The sequence below is a fragment of the Vanacampus margaritifer genome, chromosome 1 (genome assembly GCF_051991255.1).
Source record: "Vanacampus margaritifer isolate UIUO_Vmar chromosome 1, RoL_Vmar_1.0, whole genome shotgun sequence".
Taxonomy (NCBI): Eukaryota; Metazoa; Chordata; class Actinopteri; order Syngnathiformes; family Syngnathidae; genus Vanacampus; species Vanacampus margaritifer.
This window is the reverse complement of record NC_135432.1, coordinates 38,062,840-38,081,251: the sequence shown is the minus strand read 5'-3', so window position 1 is coordinate 38,081,251 and position 18,412 is coordinate 38,062,840. Positions and strand designations below refer to the sequence as shown.

The window sequence follows — 18,412 nt, the reverse complement described above, 5'->3', positions numbered from 1 at the left end:
CTTCAATAGGAGGATCCTGTGTGACGTATTGTGTATGTTTCGCGCGTTGCATCACGGTAAACTGTGTGGCAAGAAAAAACGTGTTTTACATGGAGTTTGATGGTTTTGCACATTTGGAGAAGGATAACGAGAAGCAGATGTTTCATTCTTATTGTGCCATCAATTGTACGGTCTGTCGGGGGCCTGATAAAAAATTTTTTTTAAATCGCATTCCCACTGAAAGGGGCCGCAAAAAATGAAAGAAATGGCTGCAAGCCGGGAAGGTATAACTTGACGATCAAAGCCTGGATTCTGACTGATGCGGACGAGTTTGTGAGGCTCACTTTATTCCCGGTAAGTACTTGTGACTATATATTTGTTATTTGGAGAGGATTTAAAGAATTAATAAATCGAGTTTGTGCATTATAAAATCCGCTTAGTCGTATTGTTTTATGGTCTTATTCGAGTTTTTCAAAGTGCGACCGACAACCACCCTGACTTGTTTCCTCGTCTTGAAATGGGTTTTCCTGGATCGGTAAATGAGAAGGCTAAAGAAAAAGCCGTCCAGCGTTACGAACAGAGGATCAAAAGGAAACAACTATCAGAATTGTGTTATGGATTCCTATAAATGAGACAAAATATATTTTTGTGCCTAGTTTTTCACTTGAGTGTCCACATATTGTTTATCTTATCCGAATAAATATTGCATTCTGCATCTGTGTTTTGATACCTGCTGACCTCACTTGTGTACGCAGTAGCTATAGTTGTAAGTCCTATTCTTACAGCTGCACTGTACTTAAGTCACTGCATTTCCAAAAATAAATAAAGAATAAGGTGTGCTGCTTGTTGACATAATTTCCCCATGGAATTAATGATTGTTGAGTGTGTTGGGGGGATGCTTTTGGAGTGACGTACTTCCACAAACTTAACTGTAATGCGATAGACCCTCCTTCCCTTTGGCACCACAAAGAGCACGTCAATGAAGAATAATTACCCAGCTTTGCACAGGACTTTGTATTAAATAAGAGTAAATGTCCCCGAAGCAGATGTGTGGCCAGAAAACAGGTGAGTCGGACCAAATTTTGTCATCATCCCACGTCTCATATGGGCCTTCAATAGTTTCAGTTTTCTCGCCAATTAAGCTTCTCCGTAAACCACTTCCGCCCTTCGGCTGTTAAAGTGCTTAGCTAGTGGCTATTTCGCCCGCTAACTTTTTTCATATATACTGTGTCTATACAGCCAGCCATGTTTTCTGCCACTCAACCATCGTGCATGTGCTAAAAAAATGTCAACAAAGGATCCTCCTATAAGTTTTCGGACTTTTTTTTGTAATTTTTAAAGCAGAATTTTCAAGGATTTACAAATTTTCCTTTCCTCAAATTTCAAGGATATTTTTGCCATACCAATACACATTTTCACATGACATAGCACAAAATACAACCCCTAAGGTCCCAGGTTAGCCCACTGGGTCCCAGCCCACTAGTGTGAAAATGACAAGATAAAATAAATATGATAAAGAGGGTAATGTAATGCTTAAGTGTGAAAATGAAAAATGAAAATGCAACAGGCTTTAATTTCATCTGATATTTAGGGTTATGTTATACTTGACAAAAAGAATAGTGTTCAAGAATAAATTGTTCAATGTGAAGAGATGAATGAGCGTAAGGCAGGCGTGCCGAAGTCCAATCGTCCAGAGCCCCTATCCAGCCTGTTTTCCATGTTTCTCTCAGCCAACACACCTGATTCATGATCAGGATCATTATCAGGCTTCTGCAAAGCTTGCTGATTAGCTGATTATTGGATTCAGCTGTGTTGAAGAAGGGAGACATGGAAAACAGGCTGGATAGGGGCTCTAAGGACCGGACTTGGGCACCTCTGGCGTAAGGCTACGATCATAGTTTTGAGTAGTTGAATTTTAGTAGTTGGAAAGAATATTACGTTTTAAAAATCTGTGAATAATCGGTTTATTAATCGTGATTTGAATCTCAAATCAAAATAATCGTGATTATTTTTTCCATAATCGTCTAGCCCTAGTTCGAAGCCTCCATGAGGTTTCATCTCGCCATCACTACTACAACTTAGAGAGTGTATCTGGACATGCGGAAACACACTCCCTGTAAGTGGCCAAATTGTGTACAACATGAATAGCGCTCCCAATAAAAGGCACACACAAACAATAGTGTAAATATAGCAGTAAATAAAATCAATTTGGTAACATTTTATATAGATTCTGAATCACAGTAAATAAGAATCTTGATTTTATATGACTCGATTTTTTGGGCACACCACTAATAAATTGTGTGCTTGTCATTTCTCTGCTGTCAGGCTTTTGTGTGTGTGTGTGTGTGTGTGTGTGTGTGTGTGTGTGTGTGTGTGTGTGTGTGTGTGTGTAGCTTGACTGACAGTGGGCAGATCCACCTGAGAGGCACCTGCTGCATGTTAGCAATCACCTGCTTTAAAAGGGCAGCTGAAACAACTCAATGGCATCAGGCTATATGCTTGCTCATTTGACACAGATCCTCAATACCTCGCTTTACCTTGACTTGACTTTTATTCCTCTGATTTTTTGTAAATCAACTTTTGTGGTTTAGTTTTTGTGGTTTAGTTTCCTTGCTCTCCTCGTTTTTAGGTGTGCTTTCTGTTCATTTTTGCCCCTTGTCATTTGTTACGTGTTTTATGTTCACACCTTTCCAATGTTAGTGGTCTTGGGATTTCTGTAAATAAATACATTTTTGTTATCATTTATCAGTGTCTGTGTTTTTGGGATTCGCACACCATACTCTTGACAGTGCAAATTTTGTAAAAGTTACCCTGGTGACTATTAGTACATTATTTTGACATCAAAAGCACATTTCCATTGTTGTTGTTGGTGATTTATAGAGTCAATGTTGTGCATAAAATACACCTTTTAACAAGGAACTAGGTTAAACCAACCCATGTTCTACTGCTAGTAGTGCAACGGATCATCATTGATCCGTGATCCCTACAGATCAGGCCCCACGGTTCGGATCGCACACGATCCGCGGATTAGTTTACGTTCACGTGAAAGCAACATGATCAGTCCACATTCACTATAATAGCACCAGAGAAGGTGATGAAAACCCTTGCAGATCACATAAGTCGCATGCATAGGAGCATTTTGGTAATTTCCCACTGTTGAGTTATGTCAATGATATACAGTGTGTGAAGCAAACAATCAATGGCTCTCTCTCTAGGACTGGACACAGACCGATCACCTGTAGCATTTCTTTATTTCCTCTGTGGTAGCGTTCTTGCCCACTCCCAGCACAGCGTACAGTGATTCTCCTGACGTCGATAGAGCTCTCTGTCGCTGCTGCTCCATCGTCTTTTACCTGTCAGACAGAAGTAAGTTAATAGAGACTTCAAGTTCACACCCCGAGATACCTGTGAATGATAACAAATATAATTTATTTTCAAATTCCCCGCTTTATAGGGACATCCGCAAAGCCAACGACATTTTCTTTTCATTTAATTTCATTTCAAAATTACATCATTTATGCAGTTAAAAAATTGTCAGATAGCACAGCTGAAGAAATTCAGATTGATCATCTTGAAGTAGTGAGTTATATTAAGATTATTATCATTATTTGGTAGCGTCTAAAATGTGTTTTAAGAATGCAGGGCAGTAATTTGGGCTAAAACAATGGAAAAACATTTTTTTAAGGGTTGCATCCATTATTCAGATTGCTTGATCGCTGTATTCCCTATACCATAAATAAATAAACCTTGTTGAGGACAAGCAAGGACAGCTTATAAATTCAGGCGCTACAAAGACATAGAGTGGACCATAATGTACTCACCCCAATCGAGGAATGTATTTGTGCTTTAGTCAGTGCTCAGTCCGTGCATTTTTTCAAGGCTTTGTGTCATTGTGCACTTGCCGAAAGTTGGGCATTGTCATCAACGGGAAGTGATGACTAATGGCAGTTCGCAGCTCCGAGAATACCGTAATGTACTGAAAGTCATCATAATGCCCAAATTGTGCTGAAATTGAGTTAGCAAATTTAATTTAATTTAAGTTTTGGTAACAACACACTATCAATGCACTTGAATCATTAATATTATGGACCTTATAAGGACCACTCGCACTATGACTAGTACGAATGGTTGGTGGTGGTCGGAGAGGCCGCAGGTGCACACTAGCCGCCTCGCTACATGTGTGGCTACATGTGTTTACCGCCACCAGAGTGTGAACATGTGAATGCATGGATAATGTATCAATTGTGAAGCATCGCTGAAAGCTCAGAAAAGCTAAACTGATGCATTATTTTAAATTCATATACCCCCCCCCCCCCCCCAAAAAAAAATTGCAGCATTGACAATCCATTCATATGCAAGTCTGTGCGTGCTGTCCAGTCACGCCAGCAGTGACGTCATGCAGCCGACAAATTCGGCCTTCGGAGGACACAGCCTTGGGAATTTGGACACAAGTACAGTCTGCTAGGCATGCATGCCATTTATTTCTTGGAAGTATAACGGCCACAAGAGGACGCCATAAGTACCATTAACACAGAGCCGTACAGTATGTAGAGAGAGTCTGGCCAACTAAAAAAACGGACGCCATGTTGTTATCCTCGCTCAAACGTGTAGGGCATGAGCCTGCTATAGTTTTGCACGCAGAACACTAGATAACCTTCTTTCACAAACTATAGGTGTACGGTTTCTTTCATATTTTCCCCTTGTTTTTACTTTTTTAGCCTTTGATGTATTTGACAAGCCGATAATATAAGGAATACTGTACACTAAATATATGATACAGGCTATTACTAGTATAATATTGTATATTTTTACTGTACATGGATTTTGATTTTCAACGTTGTGAATGGAAATGTATCAGTGTGTTCATACATAACACGTAATATTTTTAAATAAGAGATCTGATTACATATATTTGCTTTAGATATACAGTTGAAGCCAGAAGTTTAAATAATGTGCAAAAACACATATTTAATTTTTTGTCTCACTGTCTGAAGTCAACTCAGACTAAACCTTTCAGGTCAGTCAGGATCACCAAAATTATTTAATTTGTTTAAATGCCACAATAATGAGAGAGATTATTTATTTCAGATTGTTTTATGATTTTCTTCTCGATCAAAAGTTTACATACATTTCCTTAGTATTGATTACCATTTCCTTTGAACTGCATGAGTTAGGTCAAATGTTTTGGGTAACCTTCCACAAGCTTCTGACAGTACTCTGCGGGAAGCCTGGCCCATTCATCCTGATAAAACTGGTGTAACTGAGTCAGGTTTGTTGGTTGCCTTTTCAGATCTTCACACAGATTTTCACTAAGATTCAGATGAGGGATTTGTGATGGCCACTCCAAGACCTTGACTTTGATATCCTCAAGCCACTTTTTAAATAATTTTGGCAGTATGCTTCGGTTCATCGTCCATTTAGAAGACCCATTTATGCCCATGTCTTAGCTTCCTGGCTGATGTTTTGAGATGTTGCCTTAATATTTCCTTGTAATATTCTTTCTTCATGATGCCGTCTATTTTATGAAGAGCTCTAAACAGCCCCACACCATGAGGCTGACACCTCCATACTTCACATTTGGTATGGTGTTCTCAGGTGTACAAGCTTCTCCCTTTTTCCTCCAGATGTAACGTTGTTCATAATGGGCAAACAGCTTGACTTTATTTAATCAGATCACAGGACGTGTCCAGAAGTTAAGATCAGTGTCTTGGTGTCTTTTTGCAAACTGTTATGTGGCTTTTTGATGTTTCTTTAGGAGTAATGGCTTTATTTTCGGTGAGTGGCTTTTCAGCTCATGTCGGTGCAGGACTTGTTTCACTGTGGATAATGACACTTTCTTACCAGCTTCATCCACCATCTTCACAAGGTCTTTGTCTTTTCTTCTGGGGTTGATTTGCACATTTTGGACCAAAACACATTCATCTCTGGGACATAGAGCCCATCTCCTTCCTGAGTGTTGTGATGGCTTGACATTCAGATGAGGTTTAAATTTGCATATAATTGAACAGATAAACTTGGCACTTACAAGCATCTGGAAATGGCACCTATGGGTGAGCCAGACTTGTGGAACTCCACGATTCTTTCTCTGATTTCCTGGACAATTTCTTTTGATTTTCCCATGATTTTAGACAAGGTTAGCAGAGTGTTGGAGTTGTGGCATCCCCAGTTGTGACATCTATTAACTTGCATGTTGTCATTTAACCTATCTGGAGAATTCATAGCCATGACCTCATCATTTTGGCTTCCCCTTGTTCTTTAAAGACATAGTACTATTTGTGTATGTAAACTATCGACCTAGAATAAAATCATATAAAATTCACTAAGAAATTCTCTCTCTCTCATTATTGTGGCATTTAACCAAATTAAATAATTTTGGTGGTCCTGAATGACCTGAAAAAGGCCAGGTTTAGTCTGATTTGATTTCAGACAGTGACAAATGTAATGTGTTTTTGCACAGTGTTTGTAAACTTCTGGCTTCAACTGTAACAAGCAAGACACTTGATAATAAAGCCAATTTTCAAGGTACCAAGGAATGTTTTATAACAGGTTCTTCTGTAATTTGTTTGTCATAATGAATATCTTCTTCGTTTCCTTTTGGCTTTTCCCTTCAGGGGGCACCACAGCAAATCAGTTGCCTCCATCTAACCTTGTCCTCTGCAACCTCTGCTCTCACACCAACTACCTTCATGTCCTCTTTAAATACATCCATAAACCTCCTTTTTGGTCTTCCTCTAGACCCCCTGCCTGGCATTTGGAAACTCAGCATCCTTCTGCCAATATACTCACTATCTCTCCTCTGGACATGTCCAAACCATCTCAGTCTGGGGCCTAAATGTAAATGTAAACGTGATTTCAGTGTAACTAACAACTAAATGTCATATTTTCTTTTTAATTTTTAGCAATGGCTTTCAATTGTGCATGTACAATATTTAGAATTTTTATTTACAACACAAACTCCTTAACTCATTTCTATATTATGGTCCTGTTTTATCAAGAGTTAAAATCGATAATTTTATTTTAAGTCCATTTACTTTGTACAGGCTTATAATTAAAATCAATTATATTTTTTATTTTTAATGATAACTCTTGATAAAAGGTCGAAGGCTGCATTGTGCAGTCCCACCAAATTGTGTTTTACTTTACTTTGCACAACAATGAAGTGTTATTTGCTTTCGAATCCGCTCATTTGACTTTCACAATTTCCTCCTCTGTGGGTCTCTAGTGAACTGATGCATCATAATACTGCTGCCTAGTTGTTGTGAGCAACGCCATGCTGAGCAACAAGGAATGATTGTAACATGAAAGTGGAAACACCTATTGCAAAACACTACAAAATCCCAGCAGCCGGGGTAACAACATGGCGTCCATATGTCATGTGACCAGCAGTTGACCAATCACAGCGTCACAGCTCTGAAACAGAGTTGGCCAAAAATCTATGGCTATGCGTTAACAGATATCGACAACCCTCAAGCACTCAGAACATTGAAATAAACCCGGTATCTGCCCGATGCCGACACCCACTCGCCCATCACTAAAAAATAATTCTACAGGAGCGCTGAAAATCTTCCTAATATGTGTTTTTTTTCTGCAAGTACACACTTTTTCTTTATTAAGCAATTATGTATGGATGTCTTATACACTTGCAGACAAAGGTTAAACTGTCAAGAATGCAGGTGAAAACATAAATATAAAGGTCAGACCAGTGTGACCCCAAGATTTTTTCCACTAAGCATCATAGTTTCTTTTGAAAGGCTAACCAAATCCAAGTTATTATTACTGTATTTATACTGTCCTTTTGATGTTTCCTGTAATGATAATTGTGTCTGAGTGGGACCAAATCTAAAATGGCCTATCCTATCCAGCACTGTTCCTAAAACGATTGTACCACTAAAGCACAACGCAACTTTGGTTAAGGATTAATGCACGGATGAAATATTAATAATAGAATATCACACACTATGTAAACAGTAATTTGACAACAGCTGATTGGTGACATCATTTTCAGAACTTCTAAAGTGTTTCAGATAGATTAAAAGCGCAACTAAGAATAGTAGCAGGTTTGTGTGATCCACTTGGAAGGCTTATCATTAAATTCTAGCGTTGTACACACACAATAAAGTCAGATATCATAGTTCAAATGGACCCGTCACAGCACAGTCTCATCGAGCCTGCACTCTAGTTTATCTCGAACAAAAAGTCGATAACTGTTCAGAGTTAAGAAGAACTTGGCTGACATTGAAACATAACTTAATGAGTCGTGTCTAGCGGCTCTCAGACGGTCGCTTGGTGTAGGCGAGAAGTAGGAAGGTGCTCTTAAAACCGGATAATCTCCAGCGACTTTATCCGCGTTCTGGTTAGCCCGCTAGCTAGCTAGCTACCTAATCCAAGAACGGCAAACGCCTGCATGTTAGCCTACATGCTACGCAAAGAGGAACTACTCAGTACTCACCGAATAATCACGCGCAACCGTAAAACGTTGTATTCCTTCCTCTTTATTCCCACCGTCTGATCCTAGCGGATGTTCAAATGTCTCTCCTCATCCCAATGAGGATTTCCCCAAATTCGAGCAGCGAGCGGCTTCGTTTACTTAGGCGTCGTGGCCACGGGCAGTTTTCAATCACTCCCAGCTTGTGCGAGCAGAAAACGACCTGCTCGTATTTATCAGAGTCCGGTGGTTGCACCCATGCACTTTACTGTACTGTCAGACATACATGCACTACTAGCTACGCCTGTACTATCGGCCTGGAAGTGGTGGGATAGATTTCAAAACAAAAGCAATTGCGCTCTCAGCCTCAGGAATAAGTGAGATATATTTCAGAATAAGAGTGAGTGAGTGCATCACTTCAACCTATTTGCAATGTGTCACCGACATGAAGACGTTATATGAAAACAGCTCTTTAAGACCGCACTGTTTTTCTATTTTCACCAGATGACTTGAATAGCTGTTTGGGAATAATTTGCTTAACTCGCCATGACACCATTGTATCTATATAATATCAAATGCACATTGCATTTGGTCTCAATTGTAATGAATGGGGGTAATTTTCAAATCAGATTTTTGTCTTAGGAATGTGACAAATACAAAAAAAATAATATTCTACTGTACTCAAGTCTCCATGGCATGATTAATCAATAGAAAAAGTAGGCATGTTCGATACAACTTTTTTTAGACCGATACGATACTCAAATCTTCAGTGCTCACAGATACCAAGTGCCGACACCATTAGTACTTATGACACACAAAATTTCCCCCCAATAATAATGACAGATTTTTTTTAAAGACCTCTATATCCCCAATTATAGCACATTTCCTTAAAATTGCTTGAAATTATTAATGGCAATTATACTCTTTCAATTTGCTCATAAAAGTCATTTTGCATAGAGCACACAATAAAATGAATTTCAAAAAAATAGATAAATAAAATGAAACAAATAATCCAGTACATTTTGTACAACATTTTTCATTTTATTAAATAATAACACCAAGTCGTGGTCCTGTCGTTTATCGTTATTCTGGCTTTAAAGGTGTTTCATTTTGTGGAATAACATTTATAGTGACAATGTTGAAAATGAGTGGGAGCAAGCAACTGTACAGTGGTGAGACGAGTAACACGAGAGGAGGGCCGATTCTTTGCTTTGATTTGCAGCTCGTTGGCAAATAGTGAATACCAATTACCACTCCCAGTTGAGTTTTTTTGTCAACTACATAGCTTAGTCATTCAGTCCGATAGCAAAACGAGAAATAGCATCTACGTTGCAGCATTAAAAACCTTTAATAAATGGATTGAACTCAAAACATTGCAGCAACAAACAGACAGATAATATAACAGTACTCACAGTCGTATATTCCTTATCCTCTGCAAAGAATGACTTATTGTACTGTACTGATGAGCAGAGACATATCAATGGAAAGTACAGTATAGTTAGTCTTGCCTCCTGGTGGCCAAGGTGAAAACTGTTTATTTCTTAAATGAAGGTGTTGCTGTTTTTCCAGAGAAGTCTGTAACGAATTAATGGTATTTCAATGGCAAAAGATGATTTGAAATATGAGTGCTTTAAGTTATGAGCATAGCCACAGAATAAATTAAACTTGTATCTTAAGGCACCACTATTTTACAATAAATAGCAAAAACATTCAACAGATCCTGCCTTATGGCATTTTGTTTGTGGGTAAAGTGACGGTGAGAGGTGAGCTCCAGAGACTCCACTGGCCCAGACCCAGCAGGTCCATAGCGCACACTTGAAACACGTACTCCCTTCCTGGGCTCAGACTCTTCAGCTCCACGCTGGTGCTCTCCAACGGACCCAGCTGCAGGAACCAGAAGGCCGCAATCAGCAAGGTACATTAACAGGAACGCTTAGTAAATGTGGTTTCATTGTGGGGCCGCACGTGCAAATCACACATCCGACTGTACATTGCGAATATATTCCAGATATACATGTAAATCAAAAGTGTTTTTTTTTTTTTGTGTGTGTAATCTTTGGCAAGGTTCTACAAAAAAGTTAAAATTTATCAGCCTGGCGACCCAAAAGCAGGCATCAATTTCAAAGAAGATCCAAAGATTTAAACAATGATAATGATGACCAATGATATTAATGACAATAGATTCTTGTCATTAATATCATTGGTCATCACAACTATTGTCAATAGTTAGGATTGGAATGGAAGTTTAGACTTTGAACGTACACTGACAGACTTGTTTTGGCCCTTGTGGTCCCACTTGTACGTGATCTGGTACTTGAGGGGCACCATATTCAGGTGAGTCCACGTCGGGGGAGCCGACCACTCCAGTAACATGTTCCTGGCGTGGAAGGACGACACCTTGACATCCACAGGTGGGTCCGGTTTCACTGCAAAAATAAGACACAGTTGTGAAATATCTGTGGTGAGCAGGAACCTACATTTGGCTAACCATATATAGTATTACTCGTTTTGCTTTTATTTTGAAGTGAACTTCCACGGCATGTTGCATTGAAGCCTATATCAAAGACTGTTGTGGCAGCTAGCTTGACTAGCTAATGGTTCATTAGCAGTGAGTTGGCCAAAGTGTGCAGGCAGGTGTGCTTACTGATTCGATGGAGGATCTCCGTGCATTTTTATTTGACCATTTATGACTGAAACATTTTTAAATTAGCTATATTATCACCTTAACTGTTCATAATGGGAAATGATGAAAGCCTCTGGACAATAGCTTTCTTTTCAGCCAGGATTCGGGTTTGTATTTCCCGCCCTCTGTCTACGGATGTGGTGTCATGTGCATGTTGTGTATGTGAAGAAGGGAAAATGCTGTCTATTTCAGGGCTCCAGGTGGCGGAGTGGTACCGTCACTTGTCTATGATGCATGTTGGCGTGGGTTTGCTTCCCTGCCTGGGAGACCATGTTTGTATGTGTGCATGTTTGTGTGAGTGAGCGCAAAAAATAAAAAAAATAAAAAAGGAAATGCAGGTACATTTTTGGCCACAGGTGGCAGTAGCGATTTGAAATTAAATTTTCTGCATTCAGTAGCTTTAAATATGAATGTAGGGGTGTCAGGCGATTAAAATTTGTAATCGTAATTAATCGCATGACTTCAATAGTTAATTCATGATTAATTGCAAAATTTATATCTGTTCAGATGTACAATAAAATGTACAATGAAATATTATTTTCCTAAGTTTTCATACCCTTGTTAACATAAAAGTGAGAAAAATGTTAAACTAGTAGAAATATGGCTGCATCTTTTAGTCATTGAAATAATAATTCATAATAATTCATAAAATTTAGTTAAAATTTAAAAAGATGCGCTGTACTGTAAAAAACTAGTGTGATCTTGAATTGTGTTGAGGTAATTTTTCTGCCACTAGATGGCATAATTGCATTTGTAAGACGGTGACAGCTCAATGCATTTTTCTTTTCATATTAAGAGCTATCTAATCTTTAACATGAAGTAACTTGTGAAATTCGGCACATTTTTAAAATTGTAAAATACAACTTGACCCCAGTCACCATTATTATTTAATTTATTATTGAGAAATTTTGACGTAGATGTGTCTGATGGTTGCGACCCCCCAGTACAGGCTTTCCAAGTAAGGGGGGTCAGTAATCGCGCATTAAAAATAATTATTGGCGTTAAAGAAACCTTAAATTAACTCAAAATTAACACGCTAATTTTGACACCCCTATATGACTGAAATGTATTTTTATAAAACAGTAAATTGTATTCAGTGTTTTATTTTTTCAGCAGCGAGGGCAGGCCAAAAAAGTCGGGTGATTTTTCTCATGGAAGTGCCCGGTGGGTGGGAGTGGCAACGGACAAGTGCATGTCGGCTTAGCAGCGTTTTCTATTCCAGTTGCTGTAGCCATTTTTATTTTGCGGAACAAGGAACAAAACAACAACAATGGAGACTGTGGAACATCGTGTGCTTGAAAAAATGGCCCGAGATGACCAGATGATGCGTTCAATTGAGTTGATGAAGAAGGGGGCCGCATAGATGGTACACAGACGTAGATAGTAAACTGGACTGCCAGTCACCCTGAAGTCAGAGGGCTGCCATCTTGCGTTGCCTCTGTTACAAAAATCTTGAATGTATTAAACTAGGATTACTGTATGGAGTAATATCTCGCAAAGAACAAATTTCAATGTTTGCATCGATCATTCGGAGTATGTTATCTCAGTATCGTGAATCCCTTTTCGCAACGGCAAGCTGAGTACATCATCACAGTATGTGACTAAACAGCCCAATCACGAGAGATGATATGCACTGCATTCTACGCGCTGCAACAATCTGTGATGTGTGCGCAGCATGTGTTGACCCGGGAGTATAGAGGCATTAAGCAGTAATGTTAGTCGTTCTTCACAGAGGATAAAAAATATATGTCTGCGTTATCGTTATATTGTCTGATTGCGTGTGTTGATACCGCTGGTGTTCATCAAATGTATGTTTAAAGGTTCATAAGTACTGCTAATGCAGATTGATGCTATTTTCATTAGCCTGTCTATGGCACATTGCATTGTGGGTTAGCATTAAGCTACACTTCAACTTTGCCTAATCAAATTTCAGTTGTGCTGGCTCATGTACAGTAACTTAAACTATATTAGCCAGGACTGCTGTTGACCAAACAGATTGCAAATTCATCCTCACAGGGCGTTGGCCCTCGATAATGTCAGCATCTGTTTGGTTGGACAGGGTAAAACCTGTTATAACCAACTTCATGGCACAAACTCATTGCTAGCGATCTGCAAATATGAACACATTATTATATATTTATTACATCTTATTCTTTATCACCCTGCTGTTTTTTTTTTATAAACCTTAATTCAGCACACATCGTTTCCGCACAAAACTGAGGTGTCAAAAGTTTTCAAAATAAAAGCTCCAAATAAAAAAAAATAATGAAAATAAACATTTATTTATTATTGATTTATTTTTTTATATTTAGCTTTAATTTCGACATTTCTTGGCTGTTGCAAATCATCCCAACATTAAAATGTTCATCTCATTCTTATTTTTTCAGAATTTCAAATTAAAAGCCTTTCGGATTTACAAGCGTCAACGGTCCCATTCAAAATTTCCACCTGAATTTCCAAGTGGTATAATGTGATCATTATAGGTAGCTAGCTACCACTTACCAATGTCCTCCAGCATGAAGCTGCTGAGATAAGAGCTGCTGCTTTCAGTAGAAGACAGTGTGGTCACGTTGATGATGTAATCAGTCAGCAGCTTCAAATTGGGCAAGTGACAGTGCCACAGCTGCAAAAAAAAAAATGGGGGGAGGGGGAAGTACAGTATTTCAAACTGTCATGTTATTCTTTTATCCAGTTTCGATGTCATATAAAGGGAAATTTATTTATTGCGTCCATGGGTTTTTATAGTTTACATCAGGCTTCCTTTTTTTTGTTAAACAATAATTAAAGAGAACTGCTATGCCATGCTAAATGTGTGATTATGGGATTATAGTTTTGTATTCTCCCCCCATTTTGTTGAGTGATTGATGAAAATGAAGTTGGTACCCGCTTGGAAGAAGATGATGATAACGAAGAAGAGGCGGCGGGAGGAGTGAGATGACAGGGTTTGCTGATGGATGGCTGGCGTCTCTCACTAAACACAAAAAAATATTAAAACATGAAGACTCGCTGCATCGACACTTCTTTTGGTACACTGAAATGAACTTTGATTGTTGTTGTTATTGTTGCTGTAATGACACTTGACATTATACCTGTAGGAGGCGATGTAGCGCAGAGGCTGGGAGTGTAGAGGTTCTGTCCAGGAACAGAAGGTGATGTTGGGATAACTGGCACACCAGCAACGCACGTTGGGATTGACGGGGAGATCTGATCCCCCCACGCCCCCAAATCATTATCATATAAAAACATTTTTTTAAATTAAAATTCTTTTTTCTTCTTCTTTTTTTTAGATAAACAACACAAATAAAGTTTTTCTGATTTGAATGCTATGAATGTGTGGGCAAAAAACATAGATCAAAAGACCAGATAATAAAATAATATACCTTTTCTGTCTTTTGTCTGAGACATTTTTCAACATTAAAAAAACATTTTTTTTCCAATTTTATTTAAAAAAATTTGAGGAAAAAAGAAAAAAAATTCAACTATATATATATATATATATATATATATATATTGTGCTTAAAGCACAAATTTCATCATTTGTTTACTCAGAAAAAAATTGTTTTATATTTTTTTTATTAGAACGCCCAGCATTACATTTTTGCTTACATTTACATTTTTGCTTATAATTATAATATAATTTTTGCCAAATATTAATTGTCTTTGGAGCTTTTTCTATAGTATGTATTTTTTTTTTATAGCTTACTGTATACAAACAAAATACATTTTGGTTTTTCATTTGAAAATTCAGTTTGTTAAAAAGAAAAACATTACTTTTCACAGCTTGTTTTATCAAAATTTATGTTGGGGGAGTTTCTACTCAAAGTTCAACCAAACAAAAGTTGATTTCTTTTCCAATGAGATTTTTTTTTGTTTAGAAAATTTACATTAAAAAAACGTTTGATAAAGACCAAAAATTTACTTTAAAAAAACATTAATTTCCCCAATTTAGTTTTTTTTTTCTCTTTTTTTCAGACTTTTTTTTTTTATAAATCAAGATAAATCCCATTTCTTAAAACTGTCCAACATCTTCTAATAATGGGGTAGATGACACGGAATTCCGACTTCCAGGTTTCACACATAAGCGTTGTTTGCGGCCACTGATGGCCGCGTTCCAACACTCACACCCACACCCCTACGCGGCCCAACCGCGTCTCAATTCTCTGAAATGTTTCGGACAACTGAGACAGACACACTACACACTCGCACCTGCCGACGGAAACGCGCAACCGTGGGGCACAAAGGCGGAAGTGCACGAACTGGGATGCGGCCCACATGTCGCAAACAGGAAACGGAAACAAAGCTGATGTGTGAAAACCAGGAAGTCGGAAGTCCTGCCTCCTCCGTGGCATATACCCCATTACCAGATTAACACTTTAACTGTTCACAACAGGTGAGACTGGATTCGGTTCGAATTTCCTGCCCTCTGTCTGTGGATGTGACGTCATGTGGACATTGTGTACGTGAAAAGGGAGTGTGCAGTTAGATTTTTCGACCACACGTGGCAGTAATGATTCGAAATTCAATTTTCTGCATCAGGCAGCTTTGAATTTGTTTTGGGTAGTTTTATTTTTCCCATTCGTTTCATTAACATCGTTGGAAGATACACACAAAATGTACCTCAATTTGCATTCATACAAGCAGTTGACATCAAACTAATTCAAAACAATATCGCATTGAAATAATATTTGTGCCATTTTAAAAGCCAAACAAACAGGAAGTAGACATTGTCGTGCTACTCACCGGCCTTGATGGCGACAGCCAACGCAAGGAGAGTCCAGTAACGCGCACTCGTCATCATGTTGGAAGGACTCGCCTTCTTGGATGAAAACACGCAGCCGTCACAAGGCTTTAAAGTGGCTGGCTGGCGGCGAAAGCGAAAGAGGAACCGACCATGCCTCACAGGAAAACCCTCGTTGAGAAACAGCCGCCGTTTCTCGACATCATCAGGGAAGTTTGACGAGTCATGTGGGTTTTGTCGAAAATATTTCTTGTACAAAAATTGCTTGATCATGTACAACAAACAGGGTCAAGTACAGCAGACCATCAGAAACTGAGGCATTTGTCGGATTTAAAATATGTAGCAATTCATGAAAAATAAATAACACCACAAAAAAGACGTTTTCTCAGATTCTAGTAAGAAGTTTTTGCTGTTTGGAAAGAAAAAAAAATGTCCTTGTTTTTCTGAATTTTTTATTTTTTTTTATACAAGTATCACTTGTCTCATTTAGAATTCTTGATTTATTTATTTTTAAATGCATTTTTTTAAACAAGAAAAAACACTTTTTTAATGCAAATGTGCCTCATCACAAGATTACGTGAGGAGGACAAAGGCAAAAAAAAGAACTTATTTGAAAAAACAAAACAAAATTGTCCATGTTTTTCAGATGTTTCTTAAACAAAAATTGATTTTGTTTTTTTTTGCTAATATTTTTTTAATATTTGGAAATTTACAAAAAGCCATCCTTGTTCTCTTTTTTTAAATGGTTGTTCGAAAACAAAAATAAACCTTTTTGTTTCTTTTCCCAATTTGTGTCCATTATTTTTTAGAAGGCAACAAAAAATTATTTGCTGATAAAGTTATATTTTTCCCCCTTAGTTTTCTTTTGTTGTAAAAACAGAAAGAAAGAAAAATCTTTTTTCTCTCACAATGGCATTATTTTGGATGTAGACTTGACTGCAAGGTTATCAACGAGTAGCAATAGGCAAAGAAAGAAAATTGCAATTACAATGCAAACAAGTCTGGGATGGGACAAATTTACCATTTTTCTCTCATAATTGTACAATTAAATTCTTGGAACATTCTGACTCATTCACTCATATCAGAACAACTGTCATAGACTGATGGCATTATTGTCTGACCGGTAGTTTTCCAAGTTTTTCTTCTAATGTTACAAAATTGTCGTAGCATTCCATAACATTCCAATTTTTTTCTTGTAGCTTTTACAACTTGTCGTTACATTACGATTTTTTTTTTGTAACAATAAACTATGACTTTTTCCGCATTACATTATAAGTCTTTATAACGTGACGACTTGTTTCTTATAACATCACACATTTTTCTTGTAATAATAATAATAATCATAATAATCATAATAGATTCAATTTGTAATGCACTTTTCATCAGCATGATCACAGAGTGCTACAGAAAAAAGGGTTGTAAACATGTCAAAATTAAACTTTCTTGTGACAAACGGTTTTCTGGTAGCTGTAAGACAATTGTCTTAAAATGAAAACATTTTAGTAGTAACTTCCTGAGATTTCCTTGTGTAACATTACAAGTTTGTTACATTTTTACTTTTACCTCATTACATTGAAATTCAATTTTTCTCACATTAAATTTTTATATATATATATATATATATATATATTAATATTTGTCCTAACATTTTCTTGTAATTGTTCTTTTTAAATTTAAATTTTGAGTTTTGTCCTGACATTATGGATTTTCTTGTAATATTTTGAATTTGTTGTCACATTACAATTTTTTTTCTCGACATTTGTGTGTTGTATGTTTAAACAATTCTGTAAGATTTTGAATATTTCTTATACATTTTTGGTTGTTAACATTTTGAGATACTACGTACAATTTATTTCTCAAAACATTTCAAGTTTGTTGTAGCATTCTAAATTTTTCTTGTAAAACTTGATTTTTATAATATAATTTCGGAAAAAGGTGGAGTGCCCTCCCCGGGTCGGGGATGAGATCCTGCCCCAAGTGGAGGAGTTCAAGTATCTCGGGGTCTTGTTCACGAGTGAGGGCAGGATGGAGCGGGAGATTGACAGACGGATCAGTGTAGCGTCTGCTGTGATGCGATTGTATGATGTGTGATGTGATTTACCGGTCGATCTATGTTCCTACCCTCACCTATGGACATGAGCTGTTGGTCGTGACCGAAAGAACAAGATCCCGGATACAAGTGGCCGAAATTAGTTTCCTCCTCCGGGTGTCCGGGTTCTACCTTAGAGAAAGGGTGAGAAGCTTGGACATCCGGGAAGGACTCAGAGTCGAGCCGCTGCTGCTCCGCGTTGATAGGAACCAGTTGAGGTGGCTTGGGCATCTGGTTCGGATGCCTCCTGGTCGCCTCCCTGGAGAGGTGTTCCGGGCATGTCCCACCGGCGAGAGGATTGGGGAAGACCCAGGACACGCTGGAGAGACTATGGCTACGTTCACACTGCAGGGCAATTAGGAGTTTTTGTTAAATCGGATCTTTTTACTTACTTACTGTTTACATTACAAAAACAAATGCGACATCTAATGTGACCGCAACGCGCACATGATGCGATTTGTATGCGCAAAGAGCACATGTCGAGTGACGTACACCCAA

General features: G+C 38.0%; 2 protein-coding genes across 3 annotated transcripts in view; both read right to left on the bottom strand.

Moving 5' to 3' along the window:
• The window catches only part of LOC144040080 (dnaJ homolog subfamily C member 5-like), a 25,793-nt gene extending 17,060 nt beyond the window's left edge, over positions 1-8,733 (bottom strand). Inside the window, exons 1-2 of the mRNA XM_077553890.1 lie at positions 8,429-8,733; positions 3,216-3,332 (exon numbers count right to left, since the gene is read on the bottom strand). Coding sequence (XP_077410016.1) covers positions 3,216-3,322 — 107 coding nt within the window. The 5' untranslated portion in view covers positions 3,323-3,332; positions 8,429-8,733. The remainder of the gene's footprint in view (positions 1-3,215; positions 3,333-8,428) is intronic.
• Positions 8,734-9,415: 682 nt separating this feature from the next.
• LOC144056435 (interleukin-27 subunit beta-like) lies at positions 9,416-15,958 on the bottom strand. 2 transcript variants are annotated; one of them, XM_077573272.1, is made up of 6 exons: positions 15,828-15,958; positions 14,177-14,291; positions 13,971-14,058; positions 13,590-13,710; positions 10,667-10,830; positions 9,416-10,288 (listed from the first exon to the last, which is right to left on the bottom strand). In XM_077573272.1, the coding sequence occupies exons 1-6, from the start codon at positions 15,883-15,885 to the stop codon at positions 10,130-10,132; spliced, it is 705 nt and encodes a 234-aa protein (XP_077429398.1). In that variant the 5' UTR covers positions 15,886-15,958; the 3' UTR covers positions 9,416-10,129. The 2 variants fall into 2 exon arrangements, with proteins under 2 accessions (XP_077429398.1, XP_077429389.1); XM_077573263.1 differs by having other exon boundaries at positions 14,177-14,219; positions 15,828-15,934.
• Between the last annotated feature and the right edge of the window lie 2,454 nt (positions 15,959-18,412).

Excerpts from the sequence above, each read along its gene's own strand:
- LOC144056435 (XM_077573272.1), bottom strand. The coding sequence starts at position 15,885 with ATGATGACGAGTGCGCGTTACTGGACTCTCCTTGCGTTGGCTGTCGCC. Across the intron at positions 14,292-15,827 it reads GGCTGTCGCCATCAAGGCCG|ATCTCCCCGTCAATCCCAAC; the intron begins GTGAGTAGCACG and ends TGGGGGGATCAG. Across the intron at positions 10,831-13,589 it reads CTTCATGCTGGAGGACATTG|TGAAACCGGACCCACCTGTG; the intron begins GTAAGTGGTAGC and ends TTATTTTTGCAG.